This window comes from Dipodomys ordii, unplaced genomic scaffold (genome assembly GCF_000151885.1).
Source record: "Dipodomys ordii isolate 6190 unplaced genomic scaffold, Dord_2.0 Scaffold2, whole genome shotgun sequence".
Lineage (NCBI taxonomy): Eukaryota > Metazoa > Chordata > Mammalia > Rodentia > Heteromyidae > Dipodomys > Dipodomys ordii.
The window spans coordinates 9750166-9765384 of NW_012267218.1; the positions used below are offsets into that span (position 1 = coordinate 9750166).

At 37.6% G+C, this 15219-nt stretch overlaps 1 protein-coding gene across 2 annotated transcripts in view; it reads left to right on the top strand.

Moving 5' to 3' along the window:
* Trip11 (thyroid hormone receptor interactor 11) overlaps positions 1-15219 on the top strand; it is a 61552-nt gene that overhangs the window by 11340 nt on the left and 34993 nt on the right. For both annotated transcript variants that reach the window (XM_013015555.1, XM_013015562.1), the window contains exons 6-10: positions 498-584; positions 3227-3439; positions 4920-7943; positions 11941-12081; positions 12555-12748. In XM_013015555.1, coding sequence (XP_012871009.1) covers positions 498-584; positions 3227-3439; positions 4920-7943; positions 11941-12081; positions 12555-12748 — 3659 coding nt within the window. The remainder of the gene's footprint in view (positions 1-497; positions 585-3226; positions 3440-4919; positions 7944-11940; positions 12082-12554; positions 12749-15219) is intronic.

Below are 15219 nucleotides of genomic sequence, written 5' to 3' on the forward strand. Positions count from 1 at the left end.
TACTACATTTTCTTACTATGTGTTTTCTTATAAATGAATTTGAACTTACTCTAGGAAATTTCATTTCAGATATTTTGTGTTTACTAATTAATAGCAGAAGCTAACTTTATGTGCCATAAATTGACAAAAGTTAAAAAATTACCTAGTTAAAAATTACAGATAAATCTTTTTGCAGATTAACTGGCAAATGTTATCTACGTAAAGACAGTGAAAGCAGATTGTATACAAAAATGAGGAATGCATTTTGATTTTCTTTAAGGAGATCAGGGAATTATTTCAAGTCATTTGTAAATTTAAATTTTTTCAAATACAATAAAAAAATCCTCTATAAGAATGTCTAAAATGAGTGATTCTGGATTTCTAATGGTCAGTTTTTCTACTTTTTATATATTGCTTAAGAAATACTGAGTAGTAGAAATGCACAGTTGTATAGCTAGCCTGCTGTTTGTAAACTGGAAGTTTTGTTATCTGAAATTACTGCTTTAACGTTTTTATAGGATAAGAACCTTGCTGAAGACAATCTGAAACTTAAAATGCATGTCCAAGTTTTAGAAAAAGAGAAGTCATTATTGAGTCAAGAAAAGGTAGGTGCTGTTAAAATGGAGCAGAATTAAAATGGTGTATATATTATAGTTTTTAGTGAAGGGCCAGTTTATATCAAAATGAAGTCATTAGTTATTGAGTGCTTCAGGCAAGGCTGAAGTACCTGTTCAAGGTTTGGAGCATGAGAGGCTGTCCAGGGTTCACATGCAGAGATAAATTGGTAGGCACACAGATCTGAGCAGAAAAGAGAGCAAAGGCTGTTTTGATTTCTGATGACATCCTGAGAACAGCAGGAGCATACACAGGTATGTACAATATTTGTATGCCCCAGAATATGTGCAACATCATAGAAATTTCTTACTGGTGGAAGTAAAGGACTGTTTCACTGGGAGAAATGGCATCTTTTTGTGTATGTTGGTAGCAAGGATAGACTAGGACTCTATAATGCAGAGGTGGGTATTACCCCTGGAAATAATTCCTTGTCAACGATAGGTGCTTAAATATAGGACAATTGGAAGTTAGAACTAAGTTAAAGGCCAGTATTTTAATTCAATTTAAATTATTGATTTTTATTTTTATTTTTGATACTTTAGATATTTATTTGTCTCTGTTCTTTCAAATTCAGAAAAGTTCTTTTTTCTTTTTTCTTATTTTATTGTATAGGTGATGTACAGCAGGGTTACAGTTACATAAGTAATGAATACATTTCTTTCCTCACAGTGTTATCCCCTAAATTAAGTTTTTCAAGTAATACATGCCTACTGAAATATATATTTAATGATATATACTGAATATGTTATTGCACATAGAATATCTTTGACACTATTATTGCTTGACCTCTTTCTCCATTTCCTGCCTTTTATTAGTGTATGTCTGAATATATATGATCTTTAAAAAACACAAATGTCAGAATATTGGGTTTTTTTTGCTGGTCCTGGGGCTTGAACTTGGGGCCTGGGCACTGTCCTTGAGCTTCTTCTGCTCAAGGATAGCACTCTGCCACTTGAGCCACAACGCTACTTCAGGTCTTTTCTGTTTATGTGGTACTGAGGAATTGAACCTAGGGCTTCATCCATGCTAGGCAATCACTTTACCATTAAGCCATATTCCCAACTCCATAGTTGTTTTTGGTAGTAGTTTTCCTTTAATTGGTGTGTAGTAGTAGTCCGTTGCAACTCTTCCCTGAATTGTGCTTGCTATGAGCCTGCTTATTGGTTAATAATGCTAAAAGTGGGCTGGGAATGTGGCTTAGTGGTAGAGTGCTTGCCTAGCATGCATGAAGCCCTGGGTTTGATTCTTCAGTACTAATAAACAGAAAAAGCCAGAAGTGGTACTGTGGATCAAGTGGTAGAGCAAAAGAAACTCAGGGACAGTGCCCAAGCCCTGAGTGCAGGCCCCAGGACTAGGGAAAAAAAAGATATTAATAGTCTGTTTATTTAAAGAAAATTGAGATTCTTTTTATTTACTTATGTTTCCTGGTTGTGGGGCATGAACTCAGAGTCTGAGCACTCTCCCCAAGCTTTCTCACCCAATGCTAGCACTCTACCACTTTAAGCCATTGTGCCACTTCTAGTTTTCTGTGGTTAATTGGAGATAAGAGTCTCACAGTCTTTCCTGCCCAAGCTGGCTTTGAACCACAGTCCTCAGATCAAATCCAGGCCTGCTGAATATTAGTATTACAGGCATGAGTCACTGACACCTGGTTAAATTTAATTAAGTTAACTTTTTTTCTTTTTTTTCTTATGTCAGTCATGGGGCTTAAACTCAGGGCTTGGGCACTGTCCCTGTGCTCTTTGGCTCAAGGCTACTCTATCCACTTTGAGCCACAGTGCCACTTCCTTTTGTGTGTGTGTGTGTTTCTTATATAGAGTAGATTCTATAGGATTTCTATTTTTAAAATCTCTTACCAGCAAAAGAAGGCTTTATAGTGATTCAGCCAGAAACATCATAATTAGATATTAAAATAAAGTAGAAAAATAGAGAACTGTCCCACTTCCGGGTTTTTAAAGAAAAATCTTAAATACCAACTGATTGACTATAAAATGGCATATACATCATGAATGATTTGAATGATGAGCATAATCTGTACTTGATGATAAGATGAAGTGACAAAAAAAGGAGGAAGGGAGGAAGAAAGGAGAAAAGAGAAGGGAAAAGGGGAGAGAAAGGAAGAGAAAAAAAGGAAGACAGTTCCGTATTCTAATAGAACCAAGAATAAAGTAAAAGCCTTTTATTTTCTAGTTAGTGATGATAAACTTTAGAGCGAATGTGTATTTTTATTTCATCTGTGGCTGTTGGTTACTAGATGTTAGGGAGTGGAAGTAAAGAGAGCTGGGAGATGGCACTCTTAGAAAGTCTGTATTGGGGAGGTGGGCTGAGGAAGCATCAGTAGGAATGGGGGAGGAAAGACTTCCCACTGGAAAATGTCTTACATGAATAAGCTGTCATAGAAATGTTTTACCTGGAGCTGCAAGTGAAATTGCACATGAATGAGGCTGTGGCTTGTTGAATTTTATAAATTTTATTGAGGTTTGAGGTATTGTTTAATAATATTTTCAATACAGATAGCATTTAAAATATATATCAAATTTTTATTTACTTACATATGTATGTTTAAGTGCTTAATTTTGGGTGTCTTTTCTTTAACTGATAGTGTGTGCTATTTTCCCCCTTACCATTTAAGGAAGAGCTTCAGAAAACACTTTCAAAATTGAACAGTGAATATGAAGTGATTAAAAGTACAGCTTCAAAAGATATGAATTTGGATTCAGAATTGTATGAGTTAAGACTTAACTTGGAGGCAAAGCAACAAGAGCTGAATCAGAGTATTAATGAAAAGGAAATACTGATGTCTGAATTAGAAGAATTGGACAAACAGAACCAAGAAGCTACAGAGGTAACTGTGTTAAAGATAGCCAGGCATGAAATATAACATCTCCTATTCAATTGGCTGAACACTGGATTAAATGCAGAAATGTTGGTTATAACTTTTGTGGTTTAATTAATATTTTAATTTATTGATATTCTAGTCACAGTGACTAACAAGCTTTTTCTGTAAAGTGCTAGTTAGTACAGTATTTTTTGGCTTTATAGACCTTATTATTTTAATTGTACCTATTCAACTCTGCAATTGATATATAAACAAAGGAGCATTGAGCATGGCTATGTTTCAATAAAGTTTTATTTACAGAAACAGGAAACAGGCCCATCTGGTCTTTGGGATGTGGTTTGTTGACTCATGCTCTAGTGATGAAAAGTGAAAATATGCAACAATATCATTTACTTTCTCTACTTTTTTTATCCCTAAAATGACAAAAATATCTTTTTTTTTTTTGGGTCTGGTCGTGGGGCCTAAACTCTGGGCCTGGGTGCTGTCCCTCAGCTCTTCAGCTCAAGGCTAGCGGTCTACCACTTGAGCCACAGCGCCACTTCCGGCTTTTTTCTTTTTGCTTATGTGGTGCTGGGGAATCGAACCCAGGGCCTCAGGCATGCAAGGCAAGCGCTCTACCACTGGGCCACCTTCCCAGCCCCAACAAAAATATCTTGTATAAGTAATTTTTTTAGGGGATGTAAGAACAGAAAGAAAATTGTTTTTAAAAAAGATTAGGGTTAGCTGGGCACCGGTGGCTCACTCCTGTTATCCTAACTACTCAGGAGGCTGAGATCTGAAGAGCGAGGTTCAAAACCAGCCTGGGCAGGAAAGTCCTGAGACTCTTATCTCCAATAAACCACCAGAAAACTGGAAGTGGCGCTGTGGCTAAAGTGGTAGAGCACTAGTCTTGAGCTGAAGAGCTGAAAGACAGCACCTGGACTAGAGTTCAAGCCCCAATGTGGACAAAAGAAAAAAGATTAGGGTTGTCCGGTGCTAGTGGCTCCTGCCTATACTCCTGAAGCCAACCCAGTCAGGAAACTCATATCTCCCAAAAAATCTCCAGAAGTGGAACTTTAGCTCTCAAGTGGTAAGAATGCTAGCCCTGAGCAAAAAAAAAAAAAAAAAAAGCTTGGGCTGGGAAGATGGCTCAGTGTAGAGTGCTTGCCTTGAATGCATGAGGCCCTGGGTTCTATTCCCCAGCACCACATAAGCAAAAAGAGAAAAAGCTGGAAGTGGCGCTGTGGCTCAAGTGGTAGAGCGCTAGCCTTGAGCTGAAGAGCTGAAGGACAGCGCCCAGGCCCAGAGTTCAGGCCCCATGACCGGACCCAAAAAAAAAAAAAAGCTTACAGACAGTGCCCAGGCCTTGAGCTTAACTTCCAGGACTGGCACACACACACACAAAAAAAATGTTTAGGGTTATTCTATTATTTGTAGAATTTTACAAAATGTTCTTCCAACACTAAATGAGAAATATTGTAAAATACTGTGAAAATTTTTCTTTTAGCACGTGATTTTGATAAAAGATCAGCTATCAAAACAGCAAAGTGAAGGAGACAGTATTATCAGGAAACTGAAACAAGATCTAGATGATGAAAAGAAGAGAATTCATCTACTAGAGGATGATAAAATGAACATTACGAAAGAACTAGATGAGCAGAAAGAAAAGTTAATCCACAGTGAACTGGTCCTAAATGATTTGCATTTAACCAAGCAAAAGCTTGAAAATCAAGTAGAAGATTTAATAGATCAACTAAGTAAATCACAGGAAAATAATATAAGCCTTCAGAAGGAGAACCTTGAGCTTAAGGAACACACTAGACAAAATGAAGAGGAACTGTCCCGAGTCAGGAATGAGTTAACTCTTAATCAAGATTCTAACAGTAAATTTAAGGATGACTTACTTGAAGAAAGGGAAGCCAAAATTAGAAGCTTAAAGCAAAATCTTATAGAAGTAGAACAGCTCAATGAAAATTTAAAGGAAGTTTCTTTTGAACTCAAAATGGAAAATGAAAAGTTGGTTTTAGCATGTGAGAACATAAGACATCAGTTGGAAGAATCTATTGCTTATAACAAACAAATTTCTTTGGAAAAAAGCACTATTGCAGAAACTCTGCAAAGGGAAAAAGGACAGATAGAAGCAGAATTGTGTCAGGCTGAAAAGAAGCTGCTGGAAGAGTCAAGCAAGTATAAGCAAACCATTGAGGAACTGTCAAATGCACGGAATTTGGATACCTCTGCCTTACAGTTGGAACATGAGCGTTTAATTAAGCTCACTCAAGAGAAAAATTTTGAAATAGCAGTACTCAAAACGAATATTGAACAATTGGAGACTGATCATAAAGAAACAAAGGAAATTTTGTCTTCTAGTTTAGAAGACCAGAAACAATTAGCACAACTTTTAAATGAGAAAGAAATGTTTATTAAAAAAATAAAAGAAAAAAATTCAGAACTGCAAGAAGAATTAGATAAATGTTCTCAAGCCTTAAGAAAAAATGAAACTTTAAGGCAGGCCCTAGAGGAGAAGGACAGAAATCTTGGATCCATGAAAGAAGAAAATAATCATTTACAAGAAGAGCTGGAACGGCTCAGGGAACAGCAAAGTCGAGCCATGCCTGTGGCTGAGCAAAGAGCCCTTGATAGTACCACAGAGCTAGAATCTGAAATATCACAACTAAATACAATTAAGGATCATCTTGAAGAGGAAATTAAGCATCATCAGAAGATAATTGAAGACCAAAACCAGAGTAAGATGCAACTACTTCAGTCTTTACAGGAGCAGAAGAAGGAAATAGATGAGTTTAAATACCAGCATGAACAAATGAACATCACACATAGTCAGCTCTGTTTAGAGAAAGATGAGGAAATTAAGAATTTACATAAAACAATCGAACAAATAAAAGCTCAGTTGCATGAAGAAAGACAAGACATTCAAACAGAGAATTCTGATATTTTTCAAAAAACAAAAGTTCAAAGCCTAAATATAGAAAATGGAAGTGAAAAGCATGATTTATCTAAAGCAGAAACTGAAAAATTAGTAAAAGGACTAGAAGAAAGAGAGCTGCAGATTAAACTTCTAAACGAAAAGAATATATCTTTAACTAAACAGATTGACCAGCTGTCCAAAGATGAGGTTGGTAAGCTTACTCAGATTATCCAACAGAAGGACTCGGAAATACAAGCGCTTCACGCAAGAATTTCTTCTGCTGCTTACACGCAGGATTTTGTTCACCTTCAGCAGCAGGTGCAGGCCTACACTATGGAAAGAGAACAGGTCTTTGCTGTTTTGAATGAGAAGACGAGAGAGAATAGCAATTTAAAAACAGAATATCACAAAATCATGGATATAGTTGCCGCCAAAGAAGCAGCTCTCACTAAACTGCAAGATGAGAATAAAAAGTTGTCTGCTCGATTTGAAAATAGTGGCCAAGATATGTTTAGAGAAACTGTTCAGAATTTATCACGTATCATTCGAGAAAAAGACATTGAAATAGATGCACTAAGTCAGAAATGTCAGACTTTGTTGGCAGTTTTACAAACTTCCACCCCTGGTAATGAGGTTGGAAGTGTTAATAGCAATCAATTTGAGGAGCTCCTACAAGAACGTGATAAGTTAAAACAGCAAGTAAAGAAAATGGAAGAGTGGAAACAACAGGTTATGACCACTGTCCAAAACATGCAACATGAGTCAGCCCAGCTTCAGGAAGAACTTCACCAACTTCAGGCCCAAGTTTTGGTTGACAGTGATAATAATTCTAAGCTACAAATAGATTACACTGGCCTGATCCAAAGTTATGAGCAGAATGAAACGAAACTCAAAAATTTTGGCCAGGAATTAGCTCATGTGCAGCATAGCATAGGGCAGCTTTGCAATACCAAGGATCTTCTTTTAGGGAAGCTTGATATTATGTCACCCCAGCTCTCTTCTGGCTCCTCACTTACCTCTCAGTCAGCAGAGTCTCTTAGAGCAGGTAAGTCTGCAGGATCAAGTGAGTCTTCTCAGTTGCTTCAACAAGAGATTGAAGAGTTGAGAAAGTCACTGCAGGAAAAAGATTCGATGATTAGAACTCTCCAAGAAAATAATCACAGGTTATCTGATTCCATGGCTACCTCCTCAGAGCTGGAGAGAAAAGAACACAAACAAACTGAGTCAGAACTTAAGCAATTGAAGGAGAAACAAGATGTATTACAAAACTTACTAAAGGAAAAAGACCTCTTAATCAAAGTCAAAAGTGATCAGTTACTTTCTTCAAATGAAAATTTTACTAACAAAGTCAATGAAAATGAACTTTTGAAACAGGCAGTAACAAACCTGAAAGAAAGAACATTAATTTTAGAAATGGATATTTCTAAACTAAAGGGGGAAAATGAAAAAATAGTAGAAGTATCCAGGGGAAAAGAAACAGAGTATCAAGCATTACAAGAGACTAACATGAAGTTTTCTATGATGCTTCGAGAAAAAGAGTTGGAGTGCAATTCAATGAAGGAGAAGGCTCTGGCTTTTGAGCAGTTACTGAAAGAAAAGGAGCAGGTATGTTTTAGATGGACTATAATATGCAGGAAGGTATTGAGAATGAAGGAGACTTTTTAACATATTGATACTTTCTTTGAAGAAGATTAAATTTGTTGATAGAAGTATCTCAAGATATTGTGCAATCAGCAGTTTCTCCTTCAAATTATTAGATATTTCCGTATATTTTAGAAGTAGATTATTTGATAGCATGCTAAGAAGTAAGCAAGGACATAGTAAGAAGGAATATTTTTTGTGAAATACATGTGAGTTTTCAGAGAGAATTGGAAGTCCTTTGTTCTAACTAAATTTTAGTTAGATTTCAGTAGCTGCCAGCAGTGGTGGGCATTTTAGGGATGCTTAGGTGAAAGGGAAAGCATTCTGAAATACACATTGTATCAAAGCATGATCTGTAGTAAGAAATACTTTCACATTATGACATAGTAAATACTTTGTGTGTGTGTGCATGGTGTGTGTGTGTGAGAGAGAGAGAGAGAGAGTGACAGAGAGAGAGGGAAACGTAAGTTTCAGTTACCAGGAATTACTCTTAATATATGTGATGATGCTCTTTATAAAAAAGAAAATCCAGGGGCTGGGAAGTGGCTCAGTGGTAAGAGTGCTTGCCTTGCGTGCATGAGGCCCTGGGTTCGATTCCTCAGTCTTTACAGAAACAGAAGAAGGAAATGGATGAGTTTAAATACCAGCATGAACAAATGAACATTACACTCTGTTTAGAGAAAGATGAGGAAATTAAGAATTTACACAAAACAATTGAACAAATAAAAGCTCAGTTGCTTGAAGAAAGATATTCAAACAGAGAATTCTGATATTTTTCAAAAAACGAAAATTCAAAGCCTTAATATAGAAAACGGAAGTGAGGGCTGGGAAGGTGGCTCAGTGGTAGAGCGCTTGCCTTGCATGCATGCATGAGGCCCTGGGTTCAATTCCTCAGCACCACATAAGCAAAAAGAAAAAAGCCGGAAGTGGCGCTGTGGCTCAAGTGGTAGAGCTCTAGCCTTGAGCTGAAGAGCTGAGGGACAGCGCCCAGGCCCAGAGTTCAGGCCCCACGACCAGACCCCCCCCCAAAAAAAAAAAAAAAAACGGAAGAGCATGATTTATCTAAAGCAGAAACTGAAAAATTAGTAAAAGGACTAGAAGAAAGAGAGCTGCAGATTAAACTTCTAAACGAAAAGAATATATCTGTGAACATCCCAACAGCCAAAGACTCAAAAGCGTCTTAGGATTTTGAGCTTGCCAGCATGTGGTCATACCATCTTTTTTTTTCTTTTAAATTGAAATGTTACTATTATTTCCAACTTGCATTTAAAAGGCCTGAGTGCTTTGTTCTAACTGTATTTGTACACAGAATATCTTGTCCTAAGTAGCTGAGTGGGACATGAAAAAGGTTTTGTGCTGTAGAAACTCTGGGAGGAATGGTGGGGAATGCCTGTAATCCCAGCTCCTTGGGAGGCAGAGGTAGGGAGAAGGAGGTCTGAAGCTGGCCCTGGGGAAGGAGGGAGGTGGGGTGGGGGTAAAGGCATGTGACTCTGTCTGAAAAATAAACAAAATCGAAAAAGGGTGGAGGAGCGTGGCTCAAATTGGTAGAGTGGCCGGGTGCTGGTGGCTCACACCTGTAATCCTATCTACTCTGGAAGCTGAGATCCGAGGATCCCAGTTAAAGCTGGCCTGGGAAGGAAAGTCCATGAAACTCTTATCTCCAATAAACCACCAGAAAACCAGAAGTGGCACTGTGGCTCAAGTGATAGAGCACTCACCTTGAGCTGAAGGGCTCAGGGACAGTGCCTGGGTCCAGAGTTCAGGCCCCACAACTGACAAATAATAATAATAATAATAAAGAAAATCCATTAAGCTGGCTTAAATGAATCAGGTAGTCACAACCCAAAGTTTGAAAAGTATTAAGTATGAGCAATACTTTAAACATAGTAGATTCTAACAATACTTTATACTACTTTTAGTAATAGAGATTTAGAAAAGAGATTATAAAACAATAGAATGTTCAGTGACTGCTTCTTAAAGATGATACAAGATGCAATATGATTTTGACTCATTTATCAGTTAAATTCTGTCTTTATTTGATTAAATAGATATTTTTTTCTTTTTATTTTTTTATTGTGAAAATACTGTGCTGAGGGGTTACAATTACATGGGCAAGATAATGAGTACATTTCTTATCAAGCATTGTAGCCTCCTTCTTTGTTTCCCCTTCCCATCCCTTCCCATCCTCTCCCTCCCCCCCACCTAATTCTCCCTGCTCCCCCCCACCCGCTGATTAAATAGATATTGTCAATGTTGAAGAGTTCAATCTGTCAGAGATAACTTCTTAGCTTTAATGGTACTGTTCTGTACCTCTAGTCCAGCATTTTACTGATTCATTGCAGATGGAGGCTTATGGATTTTTCTGCTCTGGTTGGCTTCCAACAATGATCCTCAGGACTCAGCCTCCTGAATGGCTAGGATCATTTAGGCATGAGTCACCAGATTGTGGCTTTTCCTGTTTTTAAAGAATGGCTGTGTTAGCTAGGCTGACCCTGAATGCCTATGTGCTCCTCCTGCTTCAGCTCCCTGAATAATTGGGATTACAAGTGCAAACCTTTTCACCAGGCACAGTTGTTTTTTTTTTTTTTTAAGAAACAAAAGTTCACATGAAAACTTAAGGTAGCACTATAGATTTCTTTGCTGTGCATATTTAAAATTGTATCAAGAATTAATTGTGAGTAGTCTACCAGTTTCTTAAGCTTTTCAGAATTCCACTCTTGTCCAAAATTCATGGCCTTACTTTGCAGTGAAGGGCTAACTTTTTTTCTGCTGTTATTAATATATTTATTGTACTTATATGGAACTCAGGAAATAAATTTTTATTATTATTTAGCAAAATAACATCCCAGAGTTGCTTTCATTTATTGTTACCAAAATACATGTGAAATGTTTTCTTTTATATCTTTTGCCAGTCAGTTGACACTTACTTTCTCTGACAGTTGTATGTGCCTGTTAAGGAGACACACATTACATACAAACTGTAACAAACAAATTTCATTGTTGTTTTGGGTTTGTGGATCCTTTATTCTACAGAGTAAATTTGGAGACATTTTTGCCTCTTGAGTTCCTTTTTATTATTATTAAACTCCTTGTAAAAACATTTTCAACTGGGCACTAGTGGCTCATGCCTGTAATCCTAGCTACTCAAGAGGCTAAGATATGAAGATTACAGTTCAAAGCCAGCCCAAGCAGAAAAGTTACTAAAAAGAGCTCAAATGGTAAAGTACTAGCCTTAAGCAAAAGAAACTTAGGGACACACTCTTGAGTTCAAACCCTGGGACTGGCACAAAAACAAAGAAAAGAAAAACATTTCCAGTAAACTTTTTCTTCTAGAACAATTGTAGCTGTGTAGAAAAATTGAGATAATGGAGAGTTCTTACTTACATGGTTAGCAATAGGTTCCTTACTGTAACATCTTACACTATATGGTACATTTGTTACAGCTAATGAACCAGTCTTGACGTATGAACCTAAAGTTCATACTTTTTTTTTAGTTTTTTATCAAAAATGTCCTATTCCAAGATGCCATGTAAGATACCACATTATATTGAATGTCTTATGTCCTTTCCTCTAGACAGTTTCTCAGATTTCTCTTGTTTTTGTTGAATTTGAGATAGTTAAACTGTAATCTAAATTTATTTAGTGAAGAAAATGCCTCTTTAAAATATATTTTTCTGCCGGGCGCTGGTGGCTCACGCCTGTAATCCTAGCTACTCAGGAGGCTGAGATCTAAGGATCTCGGTTCAAAGCCAGCCCGGGCAGGAGAGACCGTGAGACTCTTATCTCCAATAAACCACCAGAAAACTGGAAGTGGCGCTGTGGCTCAAGTGGTAGAGCACTAGCCTTGAGCTGAAGAGCTGAGGGACAGCACCCAGGCCCAGAGTTCAAGCTCCACGACCGGCAAAAAAATAAATAAATAAAATATATTTTTCTTTAAAGCTAAAGTAATTTCTTTCCAAAGGGCAAGACTGGAGAGTTAAATCAGCTTTTAAATACAGTTAAATCAATGCAGGAGAAGACAGTTACATTTCAGCAGGAGAGAGACCAAGTCACATTGGCCCTGAAACAGAAGCAGATGGAAAACAGCACCCTCCAGAATGAGGTATGCTTTCACTTTAAAGGAGCAATGTGTGAACCAATGTATTAATCATTGTCAGTTTAAAATTGAATGTATCTCTTGATTCCTTCTTTCAATGTGCTGTGGTAGAATTTTGATTTCTCTGGTGTATTTTATTTAGTTTTAAAAAGTGAAAAACAGCATATCTTGGATATAAGAAAAAATTGTCACCCAGAGAGTATGACAAAGTGTGACATACAGAGGGGCCAGTACTTTTGTATAGTTCTGTTTTTCATGTCTCCAACAAATGAGGTTTTACAAAGCAGAGCTTCCAGGTGGATATTGCAGATGATCTCAGGGGAATTTTTCCCAACATAGGTACATTCTGGCAATATGAGGCATTAGCATGCCATTTGTAAACTTCAATAGTGTGAAAACATTTGATAACAAAGTAGTTTGTTGGGGATAGAAGGTGGAGCATTATTAGGAAGAAAAATAAAACAGTGGCCTCTACCTAGGTTCAACACTTGCGAGACAAAGAATTACGATTAAACCAGGAGCTACAGAGATTACGTAATCATCTTTTAGAATCAGAAGATTCTTATACCCGGGAAGCTTTGGCTGCAGAAGACAGAGAAGTTAAACTAAGAAAGAAGGTCACAGCCTTGGAGGAAAAGCTAGTCTCATCTTCTAATGCAATGGAAAACGCAAGGTAACTTTTTGATTCTTCTTTTCTGCATTAACTTCACTTGAGCATTTGAGTATAAGTCTCAGTAAGTATTTTCATGTATTAGTTCATTTTCATGAAATTAATCTTAGTTTTATAGTTGAGGAAACTGAAGGCAAAGAGACATAAAAGTTGCCCCAGGTCAGGTACACAGTGTATGTAGAGGGAGCCCCACGTCAGGTACACAGTGTATGTAGAGGGAGCCCCAGGTCAGGTACACCGTGTATGTAAAGGGAGTCACACATATTTCTAATCTTAAGCAGATCTGGCATTCAGATTCTCTTTCTCTCAACCACCTAGATAATTGCAATTGTCTGTTTTGTGGGAAAATGACAAGTGACTGATTAGTTATCCAGTCACCAGAGAACTAATTTATGTGTTTTTATTTTCCATCAAGTGATTGAAGGTTGAGTTGGATATGGGAATTAGAATAGGACAGTACAGGGCTGGGAAGGTGGCTCAGTGGTAGAGTGCTTGCCTTGCCTGAGGCCCTGGGTTCGATTCCTCAGCACCACATAAGCAACAAGAAAAAAGCTGGAAGTGGAACTGTGGCTCAAGTGGTAGAGCACTAGCCATGAGCTGAAGAGCTGAGGGACAGCGCCCAGCCCCAGAGTTCAGGCCCCACAACCAGACCCAAAAAAAAAAAAAGAATAGGACAGTACAGTGCACCAATACAGGGTGAAGACCTGGGTCAGCATGGAGAATGAACTATTGGGCCCTGTCCCTCAGATCTTCAGCTCAAGGCTAGCCCTCTACCACTTGAGCCACAGCGCCACTTCCTGTTTTTTCTGCGTATGTGGTGCTGAAGAATCAAACCTAGGGCTTCAATGCATGCAAGACAAGCACTCTACCACTGAGCCACCTTCCCAGACCCTATATAGTCTTTTAATTATTATTTCACTCAATATCAAATGTTGATCTTTTTAAGCTTACTTTAGTTATACAGTACGTGAAATGTGATTTCATTTATCCTTGCATTTTGTTTTTTTTTAATTCTGCTTTTTTAAAAATAGTCTTGACTCATGAGTTGGTTTTGGTTACCTACCACCTTATCCTTATTAGAAAAATATACTTTTTATTTCAGGAAAATCACAAGTTTCCTTTATGGCCAGGGATGGTAACTGTTTCCTCATATGTTTATTTGCCATTTTTTCCTCCTTTTCTGAGATGTCTCTCTTTAGCTTCTTTTCTCTTTTATTAATTGATTTATTGGTTGTTGGTTTATTTTTGGAGGGATACTTTCTTTGTCAGATATTTTGCTGATAAAGATGCTCTTCCATTCTGTTGGCTGTCTTTCTAGTTTAGTAACTATGTCCTTTGTTGTACAGAAACTTTTTATTTTTATTTATTTTTATTTTTTGTTCCCAGTCCTGGGGCTTGAACTCAAGGCCCCAGGCACTGTCACTGAGCTTCTTTTGCTCAAGGCTAGCACTCTACCACTTGAGACACAATCCCACTTCCGGCTCTTTCTGTTTATGTGGTACTGAGGAATTGAACCCAGGACTTTAGGTTAGGGAATCACTGTACCACTAAGCCACATTCCCAGCCCCTGAAACTTTATTTTGATTTAATCCCATTTGAAAGTATCTCTCCTATTTGCTGTACTCCTGGGACTCTTTAAAAAAAAGTTCCTATGCCTGTAAGTGCTGATGTTTGTCCTACTCCATCTTGCAGTAGTTTCAAAGTTTCAGGCCTTACATTGAAATATTTGATCCACTTTGACTTGAGTATATGGTGTAAAATAGGGATCCAATTTTAGTTTTGCCCAATTTTTCCAATACCAATTATTGAAGCAGCTGTCTTTTTTCCACTGTATATTTTTTATTCCCTTGTCAAATATCAGATACTGTTTAAGTATATAACTATTTCTGGGTCTTCTAGTCTGTTCCATTGATATTCCAGCCTGTTTTTCTGCCAGTACCAAGATGTTTTTGTTATTATAGCTCTGTAGTAGAGTTTGAGGTTTGGATTGTGCTACCACCAACATTGCTTTTTTGCCTAAACTGCTTTGGCTCAGAATAACATTTTATTAAGTAGGGTTATAATCTAGTAATTCCTTTCTTCAGAAAAAAATGTCTTCCATTAGCTGGGTGCCAGTGGCTCACACCTGTAATCCTAACTACTCAGGAGGCTGAGATCTGAGGATCGCAGTTCAAAGCCAGCCCAAGCAGGAAAGTCCATGAGACTCTTATCTCCAATAAAGCACTAGAAATCCGGAAGTGGCGCTGTGACTCAAGCAGTAGAGTGCTAGCCTTGAGCTGAAGAGCTGAGGGACAGTGCCAAGCCCAGAGTTCAAGTCCCATGACCAACAAAAAATAAATAAATAAAAATAAATGTCTTCCATTAAGCTACCTACCTTGTCTTTACTTCATAACTATCATCTACATATAGCCCAACCTTATCACTCAGCTCCTCAGAGCTACTTTATTTCTATTTATTTTTCTAATTTTTCTTTT